Genomic DNA, 27000 nt, shown 5'->3' on the forward strand with positions numbered 1-27000 from the left:
GATGAAGAAGCCTTATTTCTTATATTATTCACATTGGACCATGTTTTTGGCAGCTTTTATTGTCTCAAGATTAATTTTTCTGTATAGTAGTAATTTTTGAAAAAAATATTATGGGAGAATTTCTTTATGTGAGATAATGATCACATGTTCTTTGCAAATATATGTAAACCTTTAGTGGACCAGGGTTTATTTTGCTTATTTTTAATCCACCTTAGGGGAACAAAATTGGATGCCAGACTAGTTAGTTTTTTATGAATCTAGAAAATTCGGAGTCCACATTGATCTTAATAGAGTATATTTTTTAAAACAATCATTTTCCCATCTCAAAACTTAAATAGCAACCCTCATATTACGAATAATAATTTTGTTCTTTGGTACACGAACTAAATACAAAAATATAAATACAGTATATCAATGAAACAACCATTTTAGTGATTCTTTGAATGTACATTCATCCTTTTCTTCTGAATTTGTTGATGGAGATAATATCACATCAAATACGTACTCACTGTTTCTTGTATTTCTCATCACATTCAGGTGTAAACTTTTCTACTAGTTTGTAAATTCTCAGGAAATTTCTATTCATATATTTTACAAGATCATTCAGTAAAAGAATTAATAATCATCTTGTTTTATGAACTGCGAATAATAATTAATCAAATCCATCGATCTGTAAAGAAATTAAACAGAATATTTCATGCTTTAATGTCATTGTTTAAGTATTTAGACTACATTGCTTGGAATTCATTTATTATGACTTAATGACTTCGCTTTATCATAAAAGTTATTTTTTTAGATGTTTTTCTTGCGTTTTTTTCATATACACAGGTAATTAATTTTTACTCAACGATTATAAACTTGTCGTTAATAATAGTAAAAACGATTTTAGAGGTTTAATTTTTAACATGTAAACACTTTGTAAAGCTACATTTTAGTTTTAATAACTAGTTACGCTGTATTATTGCCTACTGTTTAGTTAGCGCTAGCATACAACTATGCGATAAAACATACAATGTCATCTTTCATTCAGTACCATCGTTGAACAATATCTTGAAAATCAAGAAATATTCCCCATTTTAATGTTATTAGGCACTGCAGAAAATTATTCGTAATTTGAATTCTATTCATAGTATTCATCAGAGGAATCTATCTATCATTGAATAGGAGCAAATATTATCATAAACATTAATTTTTCCCCTATTTTTGTGTCGGGTCGATATTTCCACGAGTCTACAATCTTTTCTATTGTTAAAAAATAGTCATGCATAAGATCCAATATTTTTCCCAATTCTTCAAAAATATTGAGTCAATAAAACCAACTGAACTTCTACTGCACAAATTGCCATTTGCCATTTGCCTGACGGTAGATTCACACATATATAAGCCGTCCAAGAACGCTTACCTACCCTTCATCGGTTTTGTAGGATTTATACAGTTTCCCTGTAACCTGGTGAACCGGTTCACCAGCCAATTGTCCCCCAGCCCCCATTTACATTTTTCTAAAAAAAAAATAAAAAATCTCCAGACCGATAAGGCACTTTTTTACTTACCAGAGCTTTCTTTTCATTTTCTTCTGGCCACTGGTCGTTGGTCGCGTTATAACAAACTTCCCTTATCCTACCTAAAAATTTTCCAACGAATCTCCCTCTCTAGCTTACCTACCTTACCGCTTGTAACTCCATCCATGATTCTAAAATTTATCTATTTGCAAACGTGTCTAAAATTAAAGTTTTATCATATAAAAATACATTGCAGCCTTTTTTATTAAACAACACCACCATTGACGTCATTGATTCTGTAAAATTCTTAGTTCTTGTTGTGGGGACAATTCCTCAAAATGGTAGTTACATATAGCTGGCTTATCTAAAAAATTAAGTTACTCCTGTTTTGGGCTGAAATCAGTTCGCAAAGAACTGAATTTATCCACTTCCTTAACAGTTTATTATGTCCTTATTGAGTCACATCTCCGATATGCCTTTCCTTTCTGGGGTACATGAGTTGCGATTTGAACGAATCTTCAAATTACTTAAGAGTTGTTAGATATTTACTCGGTCTAACAGCAGGGCTCACTGCAGGGTCTTCTTCAAAAGATTAAAAAATCTGACTCTTCCTTCCTCATTCATCTTTGAATCCATTTGCCTTATTCGTAAGCACACTTCTCCAGTATCAGAAAGATTTTTGCACTACTACTTAACCATGAAATACCGATCTTCAAGGTAGGTTTTAAGAATAAGGAAATAATTTAGAGGAAGGAATTTTCTGATTTTATAAAGTAGTCTCAAGTTCCGGACTTTATCAAAGGCCTGACTTTCATTGAGGAGTATCCCGGAGCAGTATTTTTTATCTTCCAGATCGTGGATGATTTTATTTGTTATTCTTTGTAATTGCTCGATTATAGCATGTTCCTCTTGGAATCCAAATTAATGTTTCGGAATAACTTGGTTTTACTTAAAAATGGGTATAATCCTGGTTTTTAACAGCCTCTCTAACAGTTTAGCCAGTATTAGTAGTGAACCGATTGGCTTATAGAAAGTAATTTCTTCAGCCGATTTTCCATGCTTAGGTAAGATGATTATTTCAGCTAATTTCCATGGAATTTGAAAATAACCATCCAAATGGATGGAATTTTTTGGAGACTTTTATAGACTTTCTAATTTTTAGGAGATTTATGGAGTCTTGGACTTACTTTGTTGTGATTTTTACGAGAAGAGGTTCTAGTTAGCAAGGACCAGGCAAATATCGATTTATATTGATTTCATGTTCACCTTTTCCTGCGAAGTTAGATTGACAAACATTTTGAAAGTGCTTTGTGAAGACTAATGCTTTATAGCTTTTGCCAACCTAACCAATGACTTCCATAGTTGCGGATAAGGGGATTTGAAACTTGGGGCGATCTAATTATTTTGTAGCCCTCCATAATGAATAATTCCTATAATTATTCAATATCCTCTTCAGTTCCAGAGCTGCTTCATTAAATTTTGTTTTATCTGCGGGCGATCTTGTATTTTTGAAAATTTGATATAATGTAAAGCCTGTTAAAAATATTCTATCTAGAAGAAATATTGGAAGTGATGTGATATTGATAAACATTTATTTGGTGTAAATATATTCGGATAGTATGAAGTTAATGGTTGAAAATAAGGATATAATGAAGAACTAATATAATGGAGAGAAATAGTTGTAGATATAATTTTTTATAACGAGTGAAATTGCTTCAACAATTGTGGAATTATCCATCACACATTATCTAACTAACTACGGAATATCTTGATACATAGGAAACGAAAAATTAATTTTTTAAGAAAATATTATTTAACATGTCTAACCTCAACCACGTGATTCTTATTCACCTTTTCGAAATCGTTAATCGTATGTGGCACCAAACTATGTAATATTAAATTTACTGTTGTGTATCCAAAAGTCGTTTCAATCGCAAAGGTTCAGCTTGGATCTTCTTCGATCATACGTCTCACATACGTCCATGTTTCCAACAGTAACTGAAGAAGCGAGCCTACCAGTACGTGTCTCATCACCAAGCGATATCCGTACTCAGTACCATTCAAGATTATGTGATAGTAGCGAACCAAATGCAGCTTACTACTTGAGGGTTCCGGTATATAGAAATGCACAGTTGTGACCTATTAATTGATTCAGTGCTCGTGGCTCATACAACTTGCGAACGGAGATTCAAAAGGGAAACTAGTATTTTAGTGATAAGGATTTTAATTGGAGATTGAAATATGTTATACCCACATACTTTTATTCATTCTAAATATTTTGTTCAAACAAGCTGTAACAAATAATATCGAAAACGACAAAACTAATCAAGTTGTTATTATGTATTACTCTCCATACGTTTTTAATAATATCAAATAAATTTCCTGAATATATTATAGCACACTTCAAAGTATTTTTTAACAGTTTCGCCTCGTATTTTTGACGTTGTATCTTATACCTCAATTTCAATTTGGTTTGAAACCAAAATAAAAAGATTTTTTATTTCAAGTTTTTTACATAATTTACAAATTTATGAGCAATAATTGTTTCGCATATAAGTACATATTTCAAAACACTAAAATACAATTCTTTACTTTCGTTGTTAACATTAATACTGATAGTTTCAGTTTTCTGTCATCATTGCGCCCTCTTTTGCTCGAAGTCTAAAACGTGAAAGCTTCAAAACCCTTGAGACAGATTTGCAGAATAGATGTAGAAATGTTCACTGCAAATTTTAGGTTTGCGTCTTTGATGGATATTATCAATTTTGAAAGAATGAAATTCATGTTTATTTCAAATATAGTTTTAATTATAATAATGTCCAGTGAATTGGTATTAGATTGTTTTATAAATTCAAATATTCAGGAAATTTGTAGTTTCAAGTATGTTTCAATGACTGTATTTATGTATGTAACAGCTTATTTTATTTAAATATACGAATGGTAATCACTTTATTATTCCATTGTTTGATAATGATATATCATCAAAATAGTTTACCGATGTTTGACAACAAATTATAAGGAAAACATAATAAATAATACAAGACTAAAAAAATAACATAAAGTTACAACCAAAAAAGTAGAATCAGTGCTTATTTAATTGAAAAAAAAAACCGGTTTGGCTCGTTTTATATGTTATCTGACCTTCTCAAGCTCTACATCTTCTTACAGGTAATCAATTTGGTCAAAAGCTCCTCAATCTCTCCAAATACTTTGACGTAAAACTTAAGCAAAAAACAATAAACCCTGTAACACTCAAATAATTCGAGTGGTACCTGTCGGAGATGCCTGTGGATATTGATTTTCAACTTCTCTAGGTAGTATTGTTCGGAAAAGACTTACCTAACCACAGGCTTGCACTATTCCAAAGGAAGAAGTCCCGATAAATTGACGTCTGCACTCAAACTCGGTACTCATTAGCCTCGTCGGTTTTGCGAAAACTGCTCTAAATAGGATTATGTTGAAAAGGAGGAAAGAGCATTTGTCGGAGCTCCAAATTTGCGAGTATTATTCCAAAAAAAGATGATTTTTATATATTGATTTTATATATATATATATCCACACCGGTGTATGGATATGGTGCTTTAGATCAAATTGTATGTATATACAGTAATCAGACAGTAGGTATATACTTGATGGTCATAGTAGCATTACAGTTATAGTAAGAATGACGATCATTTGAAGGCATCAGATAACCCTTCATAACTTTAAGATGGATAATTCGAAGTCACTTGATTATCGCTGCTACTCTCCCACTCAAAAAGTTCAGAGAAAATGAAGATCAAAGGAAATTGTGATATGCTGCCATACTAGTTCGTTACAGAAAGCGGAAAGATTGTTGAAAGTAGTTTTTGCAGCTGAGTTTGAGATCATCTGCCACTTGGACTGTGATTTTTGGTGTTGCAATTATGGCATGATGATCTGCAGTTACATTTTCATTTATTCCAGCACGATACAAGAGCCAGATGAGAGTGCTAGGTGGCGAGCAAATAGAGCTCTTTACTTGTTGGAGCTGTTGTGTGGGCGGTGAAAATAATTAAATAAATCGTAGGAAGAGAACAAGTAGCATTAGGTATGTAGGGTTACAGATACGTGTGAACGTCTGAATGATTCATGGACAGGAACTTCTCACCGCCGTAGATAAAGAATCAGTACATTAATATACTTATTAAATCGCAAGGAAGAATTTATAAATATGTTGTCTCAAAAGTGCACCGAGATATTAATTTTTAATAAAGTTGACGGGTGAGATATTATTTTCAGTTCAAGAGCTCATGAGAAGAAAGTGGTGGAAGGGGGGAGGTGAAATTTCTTAGTATTGAGCTTGAAAGAGATGCAAATGAGATAGTTGTTGTGGTAAAAATCCAGTAAATAAGATTAGAAGAATAGTTTCCATCGATTCAACATATAATGAAAGAATTGTTTTTATAATTTGTTGTTTTTTGAATTGTAATTTTACTTTTGATCTAATATGCTCAAATATTTTTGTTTCCTTGGAAAGTGATAAAACTTTTCGTAGAAATGTGTAGATACTACACATTAGCCTTGTCCGATTTATAAATTTCACACACATGAATTTTTTTAAGCAAAATGTATGTCATGTCCGCTTTGTGTCTTCTCTGTAATAAATATAATAAAAAGTATGAATTGGGAGGGCTTTTTGTCCCCTTTTTTAATATTTTTAGGCTCTTTACTTCATTATATTTAATTTTATCTGAGTTATGTATTATTCTGTTATTAAATATATCCAACCCATTATATCTTGCGTTTCGTAATTACACATCTTTCAGCCAAGAAAAGTCGATTATTTCCATAATGCATCTAGAGATTTTTATAACGATATACCCAATCATCAACAAAAATTGAGTAAATTTTACAAAAATGAAGTTGCCGTGAATAAAGCAAATAACATGAATTGCAACTGACAAATGAAATTGAAGATTTAATTCTTAAGCGTCCTTTAGTACTAAATTTGAATTTCTGGATCCGTTGATAAGGCAGCTAATCAAACATCAAGTAATTAGTTAACACAAAAATCAAAAAAACCATTGTTGCAAATAGATTGTAGAATGAAAACTAGAAGATATCATATTTTATTGGTATTGGCTTGTGGTAAAAGTTTGCATATACTGTACGAGATGATTATACTATGTATTACCTATACTTCATACCCGTACAATATAACTTTTATCACTTACTAGTCGCATAATATATTTTTGATATAATTACAGGAAGCTATTTCTACCAACACGGGCTCACTGCCGCGCGCCGGTGCGATACATGTAGAATGTTCCCCTTGATCCATAGGGATTTTTCTTGTTACTTCGTATTCTCTCTTATAATAATAAATTAAACAAGTATGCTTTCGTCAAATATCAGGTATAAGGAGATTTCTTTGGACAAAGTGAAAATAGATTATATCTAGTTACTAACAATTTTTAGTTTGAGAAATAGTTCATAACCAACGATTTTTGAAAGAAACAAAAAAAATTTAACAAGCAGGAGATATTCGAAATAAATTGAGAATTAACCAGATACCAGACATTACCTCCTTTTAATCTAGGTGCTTCCACAATTTGTACTCCTAGGTTATGGTCTACATTTTCTGTGATCTAAAAACTTTCACATTCCATTCATCGTCTATTAGTCGATGTCGATTGAATAAAATCTCGTTAAATACTTTAATCCAACGAATATGCGCAATTCTGTTTCACAAAAAAATTGTACAGACTATTATTAACATGAAATTTACGACCTCTTTTCTCTTCTAGCTTTTTTAAACATCTTGACGGCTTTTTTTTCACGTCATATGTTGATGCCAAGTCTAGTTTTAAAAATTAGCTGCTCATTATGTAAATCGTCTAGATATTAATTTAAACTGGTAACATTAATAATAAGGATTCGGAGTAGGGTATTTTGAGTAAATTGAGGTAACGACTCGGCTTTATAACATACAATAGGGCACGAGATGTTCAAATATTTTGAGGTATTCGAGGACAGATTCTTGCGTTTCAGTCGAATTTTGATTTCTCACATACTTTTTTCTGGTAAATGGGAAGATTTGAATAAAATATGTCCATATCTGTTAGTTTGTATTAAGCTTCTGTAGCAACAATTTTAGATATTGAACTAGCATTTATTTAAACATAAAAGCATGAATTGTGAAATTAACCTAACCCTAGACAAGATATGATTAAAAACCAATTTATTCATTAGATACAATTTTTTGTAATGCACGAAAGGTGTGTGTCTAAAGAGAAAATAAAAAATATAATCATATAAATTGATTTAGTACTAATTCTTGAATTTAAAACTGATCATACATTATCAAATATATAACTGTTAGAGAAAGTTGCATAAAATGTAAATAAAGTGTACAATAATATATTTTAAACAGTCACTGTCCTTAGTTTTACTTTCTCCGTCATCCTCTTTATAAACATTGTCTTTACGGTAAAGCTTCATGCTAGAATAGGACATCTTCAAAGAGAATTCAAAATGGAGATAATACCTATGAAAAGTGGGAATAATATCAAATGATTTAGTGAACGACATAACTCAATATAATATTGTATCTCTTGTTCATATCCTTGAATCGTTAGTCAAGTATTGAACCGCAATTTCAACAAAAAACGAGGGAAATTTACAAATCAACAAGTCATTAATATGTGCATATTTAGAAGCTTACATCGACAAAAAGTTTCTTTGATTTGCCTCAAAATATTTATTATTGAGAAAAAAATTGTTTGGATCGTTGTTCTTAGTTTTCAAATTTATTTATATTATATTTGAAAAAATCGTCGCACTTTCGGCGCGAAAGATATGTTTTACCGTTAGCAATCAGTAAATATTTTTGTGTTGATCTGTAGTAAGTTTAAATGAATCCATATTTGATAACAGATGTGTGTAAATGTTTAATATGTTGATGTCCTTACAAAAAGTTATTTCTATTGGGTGATTACAAGATGGAAAAGTCGATGAATCCGAGTGTTGAATATGAAGATTATATAGATTAGCATAGATTATTGTTCCTTGTACTTTTGGTCGATCAAAATAAGAATTTTGTATAAAAAAATTCACATTTTGATTAATTTTTCCTAATAATGCCCAAAATTTCTCTCGTTATGGCACATCTAGGAGTTAAATGCAAAAAATCCGAGCTCGCTACATGCTTCCTTTGAGGAAATATCGCTGCTCTAGACAGATAAACGAAAAGATAGTAATAGAGCATTTTTTATTGTAAAACATGCACTAAAAGGCCTTCAAATACATTTGAAATGTTATATAAAGTTTAGGTTAACGTAAATTGAAGACTACATATAAGTATATATTATATATAAGTTACTTTTTCAGAGAAAGAAACCAAATATTTGAGTTTAATTATAATTGTATTTGAGTCACTGACCGAGTAGATGAACCCATCAGAAAGTTTCACATTCATTTCAACAAATTATGAAACTTTTTTTATATTTGTATTTAATTCCATTTAGATCATTTTGTCTGGTTGATGAAGTACTAATAATATCTAATCTAATACTAATTTTGTTTAGCAAATCGTAAATATTTCATTCACGTTTCTATCTGAATTACCTGAAAATCACTCTTGAATAATCTTGAATTGGTTATATTTATTAGTTGTTTACATTCAATAGATTGTTATCTCTATTTGTTTCATTCATCTCGTTTGGATTCCGGAGCTCCGTACTTTTGACAAACGACAGAAAAATTTTTGATGATAATATCAGTCACTGAATGCGAGTGGGGAGGTGTAATGTTTGGGGCAAGTATCATGTCTGATAGGCGAACGGAATAATAATAAATGTCGAAGGCACCATAACAAGAGAAAACAACATCTGATTCCGTGAGGCTATGGCATGAAGCACTTAGGAACGCATTCATTTTTCTTGGCAATATCTCGGGAAAGTTTCAATAACCAAGTTATGTTTCTCAGTAAACGAAGTCTTTTTAATTTTCCTACCGACTCTGAAGACGATTACTTGGTTATCGAAACGCAAACAGTGTAAATGAGTAATAGTGATTGTTGATCTAGTTTTAGAAAACAGTATGTTCCATATGGAAGCCTATCGTAGAGTCGTAAATGAATAACTCAAAATGAATGAAACAATCGTTTTGAATTGGCTTGTTCTACTGAAATTAACTCTATTGTTGTTCATTATAATTATCTTGCCAGAGCAAGAAAGGAAGTGGGGATTTTTCTTCTGGTATTCAGAATTTTTCTTATGTTAATTGTTTATTTCACTTGTTCTTAATAATTTATAAATTCTAGACAAAACCAATAAATTTTTTCTTGAAATTGAACAATTTAAATAATCTTAACTCATTTACATTTACATTTAGTTTCGAAAGAATGAGACAAAAATTTTTAATCTGTTTGTTTATTTAAAGATAAGTAGGTACGTTTGCGTAACCTTTTCATTACATTCCCTACATATTGAAGAGCCCTAACATTAATTTTAATAGCCTGCCATCTGTCTACGGCGGACCAAACTACCAGGGGTTGTTTCCATTGGGGATGCTTGCAGTGACGAGAGAACGATAATATCGGCACTTAATACTGAAAGTGGTTTCAGGAATGGATGATTGACGACTGTAAAGCAGAGCATACACGGTCAATAATACTGACAGTATCGAAAAATATTGTCAGTAATACTGATCGTGTAATCCGAGGTATTGAAGTACTGAAGAGGGTACTGAAGATTGATGCTTCAATCCATTCATTCCTCAGTTCTGGTCGCCGAGTAGTGGGGATACTGACAGTAATAATGACCGTGTGGCCGGGTTTGCTTCATTCTTCAGTAATGAGGCGGGTTTAGGTTGTGAAAACACGTGCCATCTAATTGATGAAATCTTGGAGTTCGACGTTGGTTTGCTTTTTGTAGAGTTGCCGTTTATTTTCTCTGAAAACGTGAAGCCTGCTTATTTTCTTACGAATTTAAGTTAAATTACGTTATTTAAATTAAGTTAAATTAAGTTTAATTACGATAAATTTATCTTCCTCAGTTATTAAATTGTGCAAAAACTCGTGCATCCAAAGTAAGTACAAGATTATTTTTAAAATACTGTGAATTTAACCCTCTGGGTACCACGGTCCTCATGAAAGTCAAGTACCACAGGGGTCCTTTTTGGACCCCAAATATTTTTTTCCATTTTAAATCTTGGGTTATTGAATAGGAAGTTGAAACTTGGTACTTTCACATGTTTTTGAATGCTAATAATGAATTTTACCTTCAAGTTTACTCATCTTTTAACTTATGCCCAAAAATAAATAAAAGGTGCAACTTGTTTTTTCTTGTATTTTCTGAAGAAACAATATTTTAAAACGGAGTTTACAAAGGTCATACAGCAGAGAAAGTTAAATTCTCGTAAAAGTGTTGGGTCCCAAAAGGACCCCATGGTACTCGGAGGGTTAATAACGAAAATATTAATCATAACTTCATTTACATTTTGTTAAATAATTTGCAGATGGAGGATAATATGGACGAAGATCTTAAATTATTTATTCATACTTTTGAATCCATGCCCGAATTGTGGAGCTCCACAGATCCAAATTACATGAAAAAAAATAAAAGGATGGAAGCCTTAAATAAATTATTGCCTTTGTACAAAAAAATAAAACCTAACGCGGAAATTTCCGATGTCAGGAAAAAAATAAATACATTAAGATCAAATTTTCGAAAAGAACTTAAGAAAATTGAATCTTCGAAAAGGTGAGAATATATACCAACATTTTGATTTTCTTAGTAAAATTTTATTTAGGCATTAGGTATAGTTGTTTTTATAATAATTATATAAAAAAGAAAATATGAAATGAATTTATTATGTTATTAAAGGTCTGGATGTGGTACCGAAGACATTTACACTCCGTCGTCATGGGTATTTTATGCTCTTCAATTTCTTGATAAAATCGAGCAGCCATTCGAAACCCACTCGTCGATTGATGTGGAAAACGAGGAAGAGGAACAGGTATGATTTTGATTGTTTGGTTTTTACCATAAATTTCAGTATTAAATTTTTTGAAATAAAAAATTAACATTTGCAAAAGTATTATGACAAATTATTATGTAAGATTAAAATATGTACAATATTTATCCCTTGTGGATTTTGCGTCGCTTGCATTCCTACTATGTTCTTCACGAAGACTAGCCCCTACATCTATGCTTTCAATTTCGTTTTGTGCACTAAAGTTTAGAGATTCCTTTTTTAAGTAATTATGCAGATAGCAGCATGCTAGTGTAATTTTTGTTGCTTTGTCAGGACCAAGATTTATTGGCTTTTGAAACACACCAAATCTTGATGCGAGAATGCCAAAGGCATTTTCGACTACACATCGAGCTGTGGACAGTCGTTTATTGAAAGTATCTTGCTCCTTTGTACATTTTTTTTGAGGGTATGGTTTCATAAGGTTGCAGTGCAAAGCAAAGGCCTCATCTGCCACAAAAACGTAAGGAAAATAATCCTCTGAACCTGGTAACTTTGTGGGAGGTGGAATATGCAATTGCTTTTTTAGAAACAAATCCCAAAATTTTGTATAAAAGAGGACCCCACCGTCGGAGATCCTACCATTAGCTCCTACATCCACCATTATAAATTCCTTATTTGCATTGACCAATGCCATTAAAACAATGCTAAAGTGTCCTTTATAATTATAATACAGAGAGGAGGTATTAGCCGGTTTTTTTATGGCGATATGCTTTCCATCAAGAGCTCCGAGACAAGTAGGAAAGTGGCAGTTCTTGCTGAATTCTGCTGCAGTTAATAACCATTCCTCTTCTGTTAAGGGAAGCTGTAAAAAAAAAAATATTTTTTAAATAATAATAAGATTGTTATTATTAGTAGTAATAAAAATTTGCTGTAATTAGTTACAAAGAATGTCAATCATTTTTAAAGCATGAAATATGAACATCGAGGAATTTTTTAACTCTTGTTTTATTTTTTAGGCTCAAGAAACTACAAACATAATTCCAGAGGACGATGTTATCACTCAGCCTTCGACTTCAATAAATTACAACAGAAAATCCAAAAAACAAAAAAAATGTAATAAACAATCAGATTTGCTGAATTTAGCGTGTGAGTACCTGACCAAGGAAAAAGAAGGAGATTACAATCTTAACTTAGCGAAAGTTTGGGCTACAAAATTGCAAAATTTGGATGCGTCCCAAAAAATACTTGCCGAAAAGGCCATAAACGACATTTTATTTGAGGCTACAATGGGGAATCTGCATCACAACTCCGTTAAAATCAACGAGCCGCAATCTTCCTGCCTCCATTCATCAAATCCTTCCCAAATACTGAACGGAACCCTTCCTAGTCCAGTCCATGTCCCTTCTACCACCACCACTTCCCCCCAAAAAATTATGATTTTAAACAATAATAACAATTATGATCCAATCGATGATAACGGCATTTCATCAAAAAATAACTTGAAGGACTACTATCATACATTTTCTGAATAAAATAAAATTTTGTAAAGTGTATAAATGCCTATACATACTAATAAAATATTTTACTAATTGAATTTTTTTGTTCAACTTACCTTGATATAATCTCGAAGCACATAGATGAGAGTTTCACATGTTTCAATTATCATTGAACTAATTGCTGCTGGGGAAATCAATGCTGAGAACTTGAGGTCAGCAAAATTTCTTCCTGTCGCCAGGTATCGCAAAGTAACAGCGAGTCGCTCTTTTGGACTGATACTTTGTCTCATATTAGTGTCTTGCTTTTTAATATGAGGTGAAACCATGTCCAATAAAGTTAAAAACGTTGTTTCACTCATTCGAAAATAATTTTTGAAATCTGCAGGATTTTTAACTACTATTTCATTCAATAGGTTTAAATGGGTGTACCTGTCTCTTTCCAACAGCCAATCCTTAACCCATATTCTTCTTTTTTTTCTTTTTTTTACAACAGCAGAAGCTATAACTATTGCCAAACAGGCTCTATCCATGTTAAGTTATCTACTAAAGGATGGAAAGCGGGAACTGACGAATAATATTGACAGTAATAATGACCGTGTGAATTAAACGAACATCAGTAATACTTTCAGTAATAATGATCGTGTAATCACAGAAAATACTGAAGAAGGGCACCTTCAGTACTTTTATCAATACCTACTGTCAGTTTTATTGACCGTGTATGCTCTGCTTAAAGAAACAAACGTAATATTTTAGAAATTTTAGAGTTGTGACACTAAGAGTTAGAACATAACGATTCGTTTAACTTTTAAATGAAGTTTCAAAAATGATCTTTGCTTAAAGAGTCATAGCAATATATAATATATAGCATAATGTTAAAAAATACTTAATATTTCAATGTCTTTAATAACATTTTTGCTCGAACTAGTTGCACACTTATCAGTAACTGAAAAAAGGAATTAAAAATATTGGCAGAAATCCTGCCATTTGATAACTTCGATTAATATAGCTAAAAAGGACAGGACTGGTATATTCGATAATAATATTTTATCGATATAGTAATTTATTGAAGTATTAAATATCTCCAATCTTTTTTAAACAAAAAACTATTCTGTAATTTTCCGATAATTTCGATTATCATCCCTTTCATCTTTAAGAGTGCATTGCGTATCTTCCGTTCAGTTCCAGTCTACATTTTCTGCGATGTAATTTGCCACTCAAATATGGTATTTGACCTTTGTTTCTGGTGTGACTACATCATGCGTAGCTCACTTCTCTCTGAGGATTTTATTTCTCTTCAGCGATGATTAGATAAATTTCTCACAGGACTTTGACTTCTCAGAAAAATGCATATGAGATGTAGTAGGAAATTTCAAGTGCATATTATAAACGAAAGAGGACGAAGCTGCGGATCACTCAGTTAATAAAAGCGAGGATGTAATCTCCTTCAAATCATCTCAGATACTGGTTTTCATTACAGTTCTATAACTGGAGGTTGAGCTGTAATAGCCTGATGATGAGAATAGCTTTGATAGAGGATACAATAGACCTCAGAGATGCAGTATACCTCTAATACATGAAAACTATCAATTACTTCAATTTCATTAATCGAAATATCATGTGTTACGAGTAAATTCTAAAATTTGCTAATAACGGTAGCTTACATCTACATAATTTTCACACCAATATTCCAATTTTCACTCATGTTTAATGGAATTTGGCACGTGTTTAGTTCGAGATATGTGAATTTATCGTCAGCTCTACAACTTTTAAAACTTTTCCATATTCATACAGTTTTTCACTCAGAGCCTAGTTGGCAGAAATATCAAGAAAACCGCAACAATTACAATTTGTGAACAATTTCAGGGCTACTTTCAAAGTTTTTCCACTTGTTTTAGAGCTTGCCCAGTAATCTCTAATCTATTTACTCCCGGGCCAGTTTATTATACTCCACCTTTTTCTATAATTTTTCTCAATATGAATATTGCGTCTATTGTGAATCGATTCCGTCTAAAGCCTTGAGGTACTGTATTAATATCTTTGTTAGAAGTTTCATTATGGTGCTAAGAAGATATATGTCTCGATAATTACTTGGGTTGTTTTTTTCCTTTCTTATAAATACTAATCTAATAATCTAATGACTAATCTAACCTAACCGAATACATCATCAATTTAAATAAAGCTGCCCTTTATTGGTAAGTTCCTACCATATTTCATCATTTCTTTGCTTATATTGTCCGGTCCTGGAGACTTTCTATTTTTCAACCTTGGGATCGCCGTTTTAACCTGCCCCTCGCTGATTTTTAAAAGTTAGGCTACCCGCATAAGCGAGAGTTGATTGGATTATTCTTCTTGTCTGGTCTTCTCCTTTTCCCATATGATAACGTATTTATTCAGTTAGTTAGACCATTATTTTTCCATATATAACTTATCTCTTGTCCATATCATTAGGCAATCATTAAGCAGCATATGCAGAAATCTAATATTTTGTTAATAAATTAAATTCCTTTTTCTAAAATAGATACAAAAAGAAACACAAAATAATATCTATTTTGCTGAGTTTTCCACAATTACAACTTTTGATATTTAGATAACATTCTTTTAACAATCTTGATATTCTGCTTAATGTATTTTCTGTTCTCCTATGGAGAACAAAGTTTTCTAATTCTTTTTGTTTGTCCAAGTGCATTGTATCCCGACTAGAATTTATGAGGGGGCATGCCTTATATAGCGTGTGGGCCTCATGTGGCAAATGGGGGGCATGCCGATTGAGGGATTTCCCCGCAACTTCCTCATGAGCACCTCACGGAAAAAATTATAAATATTGAAGTGAGGTATGCCGTATGAGTTTCCCATAAGGATATTATAGGGTAAACCTAACACATATATGGTATTTTAAAGAGATGGGCAATCCCCTCGTCTACCCCATGAGGGCTCGATTTGACAAATATCAAATATACTATTTTTGGTAAAATTAAACTTGTCACAATTGTTACTTTACTACTACTACTACTACTACTAATTGTTAATAGTACAATTGTTCATGAATTGTAATAATTGTTAATCGTTGTCTTATCGGATTTACCTTACGAAATTGCAATATTTTAGAACGTATTGCATAAAGTATATCGTTTATGTACATCGTATTGCGCATGCTCAGGTACACATAGTGTACATAGTACATATAGACAAATATATATTTTCATAAGCAGTTACAAATTTACATTAATCTTTACCAGTGTAAATAATTTCAGTTTGATTATTGTTGAAAATTATTATTTATTGAAGTAAATATTGACATAACATCATGAATAATTATTTTAGACAACGCGAGCTTAGGCGTTTGAGAGCAGAAAGATTCAGGCGAATTCGACAAGAATTACTGTCAGCAAATTCCAACCAAGAAAATTTGATGCCTTCTGGCAATGAAGACGTTTTAGAAAACATTGAGAATCAATTACCAGATATTAATGAGTCATTCAACAATACAGCAAGTGATAATAGTTTGAATTCCAATCTAGAAGATCATAGTGCTTCCAATTCAAATGCTGAAGTGGAATTGGAATTAGTGCAAAATTATGAGCAAGAAGCAATAAGTGATGAAATATCAGCTGTGGTAGAAGAAGAGATGAATGAAGAAAGTCATGATAGAGATGATGTTAATCATGAAGAATTTGACGATTTGTTATTATTTCATGATGTTAGCTCAGACGATGAACTAGAAAACGAGACTCATGATGCAATAGATGAAGAAGTAGATGATACTGATCAATCGGTTTATGATGTAGAAGACATTCGCAAGTGGGCTTTAATGAATCCGCCTATACCTCATAGTCGTTTAGAATCATTATTAGCTATTTTAAGAAGAAGATCTTATCCTACTCTACCAAGATGTGCAAAAACTTTCTTGTATACTACGTCAGAAAATTATAATATTGAAGTTTTTGATAATATTGGCAAGTTTGTATACTTTGGCATAGAGAAAACTATAAGAATTCAATTAAACCCAAGTATTCATGAGCTAAATAACATAGAACTGATTTTCAATGTTGATGGTTTACCTTTGTTTAAGTCCAGTAAAAAACAGCTATGGCCAATACTCTGTAAAATCCATCATGATCCAAACATTTACAAACCATTTCCTGTTGCTGTATATTGTGGAGATCAGAAGCCACAAAGTGTTCAGAGATATTTAGATAAATTTATAGAAGAACTCAATAGTTTAATGCAAACAGGAATTATTATAGATAATCGCAAATTCATTGTATCTGTAAAAGCATTTATTTGTGATACTCCTGCTCGCTCTTTTTTAAAGTGCATCGTAGGTCATGGTGGATACTGGGCGTGTGAAAGATGCTTAATAAAAGGTCAACAATACATGAATAGAAGAATTTATCCAATATGTGGGGAATTAAGAACAAATGAGTCTTTCAGGAATCAATCTACTCCAGGTCATCATCAAGGTGTATCACCTCTACTTCGTATATACCCGGAAATTGATTTAGTCAAGCAATTTCCATTAGATTCCATGCATCTGCTTTTCCTTGGAATAATGAAAAAATTGTTGGGATGTTGGATAGACGGTGACGTCAGAGAACTTAAACTTAGTAGCAGGTTTAAGTCACTATTGACTGATATGTTATCGAAAATAAAAGTGCCTAATGAATTCCAGAGGGCTACGAGATCTTTAACAGAATTTCATAAATTCAAAGCCACCGAATTTCAATTTTTATTGCTATATGCAGGGCCAGTCATTTTTAAAAAAGTTTTAAAAGATGAAGTATTTAAACATTTCATGTTATTACATGTAGCATGCAGAATTCTATTTTCTAAACAGTTAGCTATGGTGCAATGGCCATCCGCAAAACATTTTCTAACATTATTTGTCACTATAGCACCAGCTATATATAAACCTGAATTTGTTATAGGAAATGTTCATAATCTTTATCATTTAGCCGATGATGTAGCATATTTTAATTGTCCTCTATATGAAATATCTTCGTATCCATTTGAAAATGCTCTAGGTAAAATGAAAAAACTTATTAGAAATGGCAATAATCCTCTTTCACAGTTGTGTCGGAGATTCAATGAAATTTTTTACGTTTGGAATGAACCAACAGGTATACCTCCGAATGTTGTTATAAAAAGACAACTGAAACCAGATTCATCAGGTCGAACTACCATAAAACAGCTTGAATTTAAAGGAGTGTTACTAACTACAAAAGAGCCAAATAACACCATATTACTGACAAATCAAAAAATTTTACAAATAAATGATATATACATTCCTCCACGTGGTGATATAAGTACTATTGAAATGTGTGGTAAAATCCTAAGAAAAAGAAAACCTCTTTTTACATATCCATGTAATGCTAAATTTCTACAAATGTTTAATGTCTCTGCAAATAATGAGAATATTGTGACGTGTAAAATTATAGATGTGGATAAAAAAATGGTTTGTCTAAATTTAAGTGATGAACATAAAGAAAAAATATATGTGATACCACTACTTCATATGTAAAAGTGAAAAATAAGAATGTTTTATATGGTACAATCTGCCGTTTGTATTGACGGCTTTAAACTTTAAGTCTCATAATCTTATACAAACATCTATTCTACGAAGAGTATTGTTTATGTTTATATTTTCAAGTGGATGGTAATCAGTATAGAAATCTTTTCTACGCGTCAACAGTAAGAATCAGTTTAATTTCTGAATCGTGTTCAGTCGTTCGTGTATACTCTTAACCATATAATTATTGTAGGTTAATAAATAGTGATATAATTAAAATAGTTGATATATTCTCGAAAAATAATCACCATGAGTACTGATAATAGTACATCAAATGATGATGTATCAGAAGTGGTTGCAGATTATAAGTATAGACTAGTTGTTTTTGTTGGTAAGAAAAAAAAAAAAGATATTGACATAGTGCCATCGTCTTGGATTTTTTATGATGAAAAAACAGACACAATCAAGTGCAAATTTATGCCTCCACCATACGATGTAAAGCGATCGGATACGTTATCAAAAATGGTACAGAATTGTGAACAACCGATAAATGATTGGCCAGTTTATTCAGTAGACATCCGAGGAAGAGCTCGTAAGTTGTGAAATTATTCGATTGATTAATTTCATCTCGAATTTATATACTCTGAGAAAATAAGATAAATAGAACAAAGGTATGTTTCTTGTGTTGGATTCATTTTTCTAACAACCTCAATTAAAAAAATATTTCTAGCTTAAAAAAACTTTTAATGTCAATGTCTAACATGATATTATGATTACTATATTATTTTTAGTGATAAAAAATAGTTTTCAATACTGTAATTATTATTTAAATGAAAAAAAACTTTTTCGCAACAATTACAAAAAAACTCCTTTGTTCTAAAATTCTATTTTTTTCAGTTATCATTTTTTATTGATTTTTTTTATTAAGTACATTATTCTAATATTCAGGAACGTTTGAAGAAGCTAATGAATTGGCTATCCAATTGGAATATAAGCCATTTGCTTATTCTACACAAAATGAAGAGACAGCTAAAGTAAAGGCTGCTAATGATGTGCATTTTTTTAAAAATAGAAAAACATTCAGAGATGAATCTTTGAAGATGTTAAATGAAATCAACATCGATTTAGGTGAAAAAACACGTGTGAATAGAGGTAATTTATGATGAAAATATAGATTTTGTTACTTGGAAAACATATATTTGTAAGTACGAAAAGGTGATGATATATTTTAAATTTTTAGCTCAGCCATCATCGCAAAAGTTACCAACAGAAGAAGATAAACAAGATAGATATTATTCTTCCACAGACTCAGACGAAGAACATTGTTACGATGCATCTAGATCAAAAAAAAAGAAAATCATTACCAGAAAAAATATCAAAAGATCTCGCATATCTTCGTCCAGTACATCTGATTCGAATTTAAAAATTGATGAAAATAATCCACAAACACCTAATGTAATGGAAAAGCTAGATAAGAATTGTCAACCAGTATTATTATGCTCGTCAACAAACCAACATTCAATTGAAAAAATCGAAGGTGACCAATTTGGTAGGTATTGAAAGATGAATAGAAACCGCATTATTAATTATAATTATCAACATTTGGGAAACGAAGTATATTCTTTTCTTATGTTACAGAAAAGTTATATCGTATGATTGATGCCCGCTTTAAGACTTTTTCAAATGAAATATCGGAGAAATTCACTAAACTCAATAGTCAATATAATTCATTATCTTTACAAATTGGACAGTTAAGTGGAAAAATTATTGAGATTCAGCATCAATTAACAAAGAATAATATCAATAACACAGATATTGAAGTCGATAGTGATGATGAAAATGCTGAAATAAAACTTCCATGTAAAACAAAAATAGATTTTGATCAGTTCGATGAAAAACTTGAAAAAGATAAGAATTTTCAAAAAAAATTCGTAAGTATTCATGTTTAAAAAAAGTTTTTATTATAATATTAACGATTTGAATACTTACCGAATATTGAATTATACGTTTAGGTTCGGAAATTACTTCAAAAAGTCAATAGACGCTTACCCATAACTAGGAATTTTGGCGAATTATTAAGATATTGTATATCTCGCGATGTAGGTCTCATGTTCGCTCCAGTTAAGACTTCAAAAAAAAAATCACATGTATTCAAGGATACATGTCTTTTTAAAGTTATAAAAGGTTAGTGAAATTAATGTTCAAGTTTCACAAAATGAATACAAATAATTAATAAATATTGTATTTAATATTTATAATTGTCCTAAATTAATGTTTTCTTTTTAGCGACGCTCAGAAAAGTTTTTTCGAAACCAGGCGAAGATGTCCCAGACCAAAATATTCTTGATGCTATGGCTTCAGCTCTACATAATTGTAAAGACTGGGACGGTGGACGAACTGCTCGTTCCAAGAAACCTGCTGAAGCTAATAGTGAAATAGACAATGAGCATTTAGACTAGTATTTCAGATTAGTATTCTTAATTGCGTAACTTTTTTATATAAAGTAAAATATACATTATGTAGTTTATCCCGTGCATTATATTGTATTCTGAAAGTTTGATTTAAAAAATAGTTCTTTATTACTTATTGTATTTTAAGATTGTAATGACTATGAATGTATTGTTTGTAATTGATATATCTATATATATTTTAAAATACATTATTTTTAATGTTGCCAATGAAATTCGGTTAATTTCCCTGAAAATTTTCAAATAGGGTAACAGTTAATTTTCCTTATGAGGTCCACATGCGGTATACATAATGATGCACGAATGAGGCAAGGCGTTATATACCCTTTGTGCGCCCTATGAGGCAGCATCATGAGGTCCCCACGAGGCAGTGTGGCTAGCCTCGTGAGGGCCCTAGCTGAACCCCTCCCAAAATTCTAGTCGGGATGTTTTGCCCGGGGTCTGCCTGTTTCGGAACTTACATCTTCAACTTCTCTACCATATTTGTCTTCCACGTATTTTCGATTTATGGCATAATTCATTTAATTATGTCCTTAACTCCTTACTTACCTTTTTCCACTATATTCGTTTGTTCATATATTTAGGATTATAGTTAAAATCGGAAACATTATTATTTCTTTTTGTGACAAGAAAACACACAATTCTCGTTTTGTAATTTTATCTTTTCATCAATTCCAATGAGAACGTTGACAATGACGTATTACCTAAAAGCTTCATCGTATTTTTACCTTATTAATAAAACCACATAACCGTCAATTAAGAAACCAATTAAATTTCAAGAAATGGCTAGTGATTAACGTTTTGGCTTTGTAAACATTCCTCTAATTGGTGGTTGAAAGCCAGGCGAGAATAGGAGGCTTGTCGCAATTTTAATAGCTCGCGATTTTCTTAAATGGTTGAAAAGTTGTTAGCAGTAGACATTATGAGAAAGATTATCATGATTAGTCTTAGAGGTTTTCCCTCAAAGCTCATTAAAACCCTCGTTACTATTACAGACGTCATCAATTTTCACTGGGATACACGGATTCAAATCGCTATTATGTTGATAGATATTATTGAAATTAAAAAATTTGAATCAATCCATTTAAACCAATTCAACCGAAGTGGAATGTTGGTTCAAAAACAAATACTTAATCAACTGGATAGTTATTATAACTAATATAATATTTGAGTTATTCTAAATAGAAAAAACGTTTCAAAACCTTTGTCTCTAAATATCAAATTCAACCAAAAAAAAGCCAAAATACAACGTCATAATCCGAAAATAAAATTATTGGAGAGATATTTTTGATAAACAAATACGAATTGTTGAATTGAATGTTATTTTCAAAAAATATTGAAGCAATAATAAGATTCAGATGACTAAAGTAACTTTTGGATGTGTTGAAAAAGTTATAAACAAAATTGTATCCAGTTTTCTTTCAAATATAAGGTCATATTCCGAAAAGATAAATATTGAAGTTGAGAGATATTTTTGATAAATACACAAATATTTAGCATTAGGAAAAATCGGCAGCAAAAATAAGATTCAGATATCTCCATTTCCACTATTCCTTTTAAAACTTTAAGTAACTGCTGTAATTGTTATAAATTATAGTTATAAACAAAATTCTTAATAAACAAAATCTTATTGTTGAATTGAATTAAATAAAAAAATAAGGAAGCAACTATGAGATTCAGATGGATAGAGTAACTTTTGTAGTCGTTAAGAAAGTTATGAACATAATTCTATCAAATTCTCTTCCAAATGTGTACAATTCAGAAAAAAAAAAGATGTAGAATACAAAGTAATATTCCGAAAAATCATTTAAATCATTGTTCATAGCGATACGATACATCATTTTTGCAAGTGATCGGCAACAAAAAGTTGACGTTTTCCGAATATGGTCACTTTGGCAATTGGGCATTAAACCGTAGAAAGTGAGTACATACGTACATTCAAATTTTGAAAGTGAAGTTTAGGAAATTTGCTTGGTATTTGCATTTGGTATTTTTTAGCAGCATGGTGGGATAAGGGAAAAAATTGTATGTTTAATTTGCCATGCATCATTCGATAATAATCCTTTAAATATCGTTTCTCTCTCTTTGGAACTTATTTACAACCAAAACAAACAACTTGTTGAAGCAGCTCTTTCTTACGAGGTAAGAAACTAAGCATGTACGACGAATGTGTAAGAGATCGAGGTGAATAATGTGATGGCAGGTTGACTTGTCAATATATTCGGTTTTCAGGTGGAAAGATAATCCGAACATGTAGTGTGTAACCGTTTAAAAATATTTGATAAGTCATTGTCACTGAAGGAAGCTGTTTTTAGAGTATAACAGGATGTCGCGTTTATAGATTTCTAGAATTGAGAGTCTAAAATAACGATTCAGTAACACAGACATTCAAATTTGAGGAGATCAACCGAAGGATTATAATACAAGCAGTACAAAAAATACTTCTCATAAAGCTAAATTTGCGTTCAAATACTAAAACAAAGTTAATGTTCTGAAGAAGTCATTAGCAACCAGTAAGTAGGTACATACAATACAAACATATTTGGATTTGAATGAATTCCTAATTCATATTTGCTTTAATCTGTTACAATGAACCTAATGATTTAAAAATTCTTTCAGCTTAATAAATGATAGTAGAAAAAATATTATGTGTATCACGAGCTGATATTAGTGCTCGTGCAATTTTCATACTTCTGATGTTAACTTCAATTCACATATTTGTTGTACCCCAATGATTTTTAGAATATATTATAGTATAATGGATCAACGTCCATCGTACTATCGTGAAAAACTCTTTTCATGCTTCAAACACAAAACATCGCTTTCGCAATTAGACAGAGCTTTTAATCAAACCCGAAACATTAAAAAAACTCCTAGATACCATTTTAGTTCTTCTTACGTTAGAAAGGATGCAAGGCGAGCAAGAAAAATCGTTTGACATTTATCAATGTTGCTTGCAAGAAGATTGAAACTCGGGGAGGAGGCGCGGAGAGACGTTTTTAGTATGCTTTCAAGGATAATGTGATTTTAGTTACCTCACAGTTGATGAAGTTGTTTTCCATCATCTGAATTCAAATTTTAGTCCTTTTTAGAAAATTTCATACAATAACATTTCAAAAAATCAAATTAGTTGCTAGGAAAATCAACAAATTTTACTCAGAAACAAATTAATAATGTTTCAAAAAGGAGTAAAGATCTATGTTTAAAACCAAGGAAACAATAACAAATCTTCGGGAAAATGATAAAACACGATTATAGAAGGATTATAACGGTGAAATCTATTTTTTAAAGAGAAACTGATGTAAGTATAACAAGCAATAGGAAAAAACTGAAGTATATCCTAATTCTTTTATCAAAAAATCTACCACACAATAGGTCACTCTTTTCTCAACTAACACTAATTTTCTCCAATCTCATATCGTTTTTTATCTTTCATATTTTGTTTACATTGACTAATTGGATCATGAATTTTCTTTCCATTACAAAGGATATGACATAAATTATTCTGCGTTTTATTGACTCTTATTAATATTTATCTGTGAAATTGCAAATTCAAAGCAGCTCCTTATTCACACCACTTTCAATAATTTACAATGAAAGTTTCCTATAAAATTGTTAAAATTGTCGTTGTTTCTTATTTCCAATATTCACTAGCAGTTTCCACGCGGTTGATTTTCCTATTCAAAGAATTTCAAGCCGAGCTAAAGTTCTTCGAAAAACTATGGTTAAAAATAAATACCAAAATTTGAACTAAAAATACCCAGTTTTCTAGTTGTAACTACATAACAATGAAGAATAAAATTAGTGACAAGAATATTAAATCACTGTTACTATTTCTCACTTGTCAGAGTCAAATTTCAAATTAATCCACCGTTTTGATGTAAGTAACAAAATTCAGATGCCCTCTTAGGTAAAAATATTCAGATCTATCATTTTCAACAAAAAAATCTCGAAATGATCGAGGAATAGTTCAAATCGTCACCAGATAAAAACAATCTAAGGTACCCAAGACTCGGTTCGATAAGATGTTAAAGTCCCAAAAAATAAAACTGGATCATTTGCGATATACAATTCGAAAAGACGGTTTTTGTTCTAGATGGAATTACCCGTTATTAGCAAACCCTCAAGCACGCTATGTTGGCTGACGAACGCAGTTCTGATTGGTTTTTAAATTGATGGTAGCTCCCTACCTGTAATGACTTCAGGGCGTGGTACAGACATCATTTACACTGGCCAACGTTTGGCCGATCAAAAATTCTCGGATTTCTACGACCCTAATCGCTTCTCGATACACCGCCGGCCATTAGAGCCATTAGTGGACCATTAGACGATATTTGACACTTCTTTCACATGCCTTTTGATTTCTTAAAGGATAATTTGTATGTATCGATAACTTTCTCAAATGTATATATGTAAATATGTGTCTATCTAGATTGTAGAAAATACTTGTTAAAATGTAAAAGATTAAAAAATAAATACATTCCAATTAATTCCAAAGAGAATACCGGGTGTACCAAATTAACAACAGAGTTCGGGATAATTATACACTTTCACGGTCACCTGGTTTTTTAGCTCTAGAAAATCGAAAAATGGATGGATTTTAATGATATTGGTCTCAAAATGTTCCATTTTACGGCAGATTTATAAAAAAAATTGGTAGAAATAGCTGGAATGAAAACTTCTCTTAGTTTTACTGTTTTAAATCGTAAAAAAAACGGTTTTGCAAAATAATCCTTTACAAAAAATTATCTCATTATCAGATAAAGTTCTTATATTTTTTTTTGTATTCTACATAAATTAATAAACAATTTAAAAAAAAATCCAAAAAGAATGATTTTTTCAGTTTTTATAGCTTAAAATGAAATCGATGAAAAACAATCAATTTTCGTGAATTGTTTCGTACTATATTCTTCAATGTTAATAGTTTTTGGACCAATAAAAATCGAAAAATAGATAAATTTTATAATTTTGGTCTCAAAATGTTCCATTTTACGACGAATTTATGAAAAACACGGGGGTAGTGGCTGAATTTGCGGTTTTTAATAGTTTTAAACCTTAAATAGTAGAAAAACTTTTTTTTATAAATATGCCGTAAAATGGAACATTTTGAGACCAAGATCATTAAAATCCATCCATTTTTCGATTTTCTAGAGCCAACCTAACCTAACCTAACCTAACCAAAAAACCAGGTGACCGCGAAAGCGTATAATTACCATAATTTTTTGCAAAGGATTATTTTGCAAAACCGTTTTTTCTTTCGATTTAAAACAGTAAAACTATGAGAAATTTTCATTCCAGCTATTTCTACTAATTTTTTTTATAAATCCGCCGTAAAATGGAACATTTTGAGACCAATATCATTAAAATCCATCCATTTTTCGATTTTCTAGAGCCAAAAAACCAGGTGACCGTGAAAGTGTATAATTACCGAGTTCGGTATATGGATTATTTTAAGGAATGGAAAATAACTTATATAAAAAAATAATATATGTCTTTGAGGCCCGTATTTTGTAATTATCACGCACAATACATTTTCATTTAAGATGTAAACACGTTTTTGTGTTACTGTACGTTAAAACATTATTTTAACTTTTAACAGACTTTCGTAATGTAATACAATATGTCCATATTTAATTAACTTGTAATCATTTTCTCTTTTGTATACACGGTGGACGGAAACCAGATGTTTATTTAATTTCTTTTTACAATATTTTGGATTCTGTAGCACAAATAGAATCTTAGGTTACGTAACTTTTAGTTAGTCGTTTACTGGTTCTATATTTTATTTGTTGAAAATACCAGCAATCGCCTGCTAATACAAATTTTGACAATGAATCCTTAAAACGCATAAAATACATACAAGTTAATTAGCTGCGACTTTTAAAAAAGAGGAACGTTTACAAGGGCTTTCTGAGACGGTTCCGACCTAAAACAGACATTCTTTTCTATAATTAGAATCTGTCTCTTGCAGAGCACACTTCAGGGTTCGGAAACAGAAAAAATTCGCTGGGAGTCAGATCCAGTGAAAACGGTGGGTGGTCAATCTATTCCAAGGGTAATTCGTTGAGTTTATCCATGGCTATCACCGATGT

At 31.2% G+C, this 27000-nt stretch overlaps 3 protein-coding genes across 3 annotated transcripts; 2 read left to right on the forward strand and 1 right to left on the reverse strand.

Annotated features, from left to right (window-relative positions):
* The first annotated feature begins 10415 nt into the window (after positions 1-10415).
* LOC130896441 (uncharacterized) lies at positions 10416-13027 on the forward strand. Its single transcript, XM_057804570.1, has 4 exons — positions 10416-10550; positions 10980-11224; positions 11348-11480; positions 12455-13027. The coding sequence occupies exons 2-4, from the start codon at positions 10980-10982 to the stop codon at positions 12968-12970; spliced, it is 894 nt and encodes a 297-aa protein (XP_057660553.1). The 5' UTR covers positions 10416-10550; the 3' UTR covers positions 12971-13027.
* On the reverse strand, positions 11475-13669 carry LOC130896440 (putative nuclease HARBI1). The gene is made up of 2 exons (XM_057804569.1): positions 13051-13669; positions 11475-12300 (listed from the first exon to the last, which is right to left on the reverse strand). Exons 1-2 carry the CDS (start codon positions 13462-13464, stop codon positions 11575-11577), a joined length of 1140 nt encoding a protein of 379 aa, XP_057660552.1. The 5' UTR covers positions 13465-13669; the 3' UTR covers positions 11475-11574.
* A 2585-nt stretch (positions 13670-16254) lies between these two features.
* On the forward strand, positions 16255-21118 carry LOC130896453 (uncharacterized). Its single transcript, XM_057804590.1, has 6 exons — positions 16255-19032; positions 19389-19592; positions 19681-19989; positions 20079-20371; positions 20453-20624; positions 20727-21118. Exons 1-6 carry the CDS (start codon positions 18750-18752, stop codon positions 20897-20899), a joined length of 1434 nt encoding a protein of 477 aa, XP_057660573.1. The 5' UTR covers positions 16255-18749; the 3' UTR covers positions 20900-21118.
* Positions 21119-27000: the final 5882 nt, after the last annotated feature.

Source organism: Diorhabda carinulata, chromosome 7 (genome assembly GCF_026250575.1).
Source record: "Diorhabda carinulata isolate Delta chromosome 7, icDioCari1.1, whole genome shotgun sequence".
NCBI classification, from domain to species: domain Eukaryota; kingdom Metazoa; phylum Arthropoda; class Insecta; order Coleoptera; family Chrysomelidae; genus Diorhabda; species Diorhabda carinulata.

Coding starts and splice junctions, on each gene's coding strand:
- LOC130896441 (XM_057804570.1), top strand. CDS start 10,980: ATGGAGGATAATATGGACGAAGATCTTAAATTATTTATTCATACTTTT. Junction 11,225..11,347: donor AAAATTGAATCTTCGAAAAG/GTGAGAATATAT, acceptor ATGTTATTAAAG/GTCTGGATGTGGTACCGAAG. Junction 11,481..12,454: donor AAAACGAGGAAGAGGAACAG/GTATGATTTTGA, acceptor TTTATTTTTTAG/GCTCAAGAAACTACAAACAT.
- LOC130896440 (XM_057804569.1), bottom strand. CDS start 13,464: ATGGATAGAGCCTGTTTGGCAATAGTTATAGCTTCTGCTGTTGTAAAA. Junction 12,301..13,050: donor TGCTTCGAGATTATATCAAG/GTAAGTTGAACA, acceptor TTTTTTTTACAG/CTTCCCTTAACAGAAGAGGA.
- LOC130896453 (XM_057804590.1), top strand. CDS start 18,750: ATGAGTACTGATAATAGTACATCAAATGATGATGTATCAGAAGTGGTT. Junction 19,593..19,680: donor AAAAACACGTGTGAATAGAG/GTAATTTATGAT, acceptor TTAAATTTTTAG/CTCAGCCATCATCGCAAAAG. Junction 20,372..20,452: donor AGAATTTTCAAAAAAAATTC/GTAAGTATTCAT, acceptor TTATACGTTTAG/GTTCGGAAATTACTTCAAAA.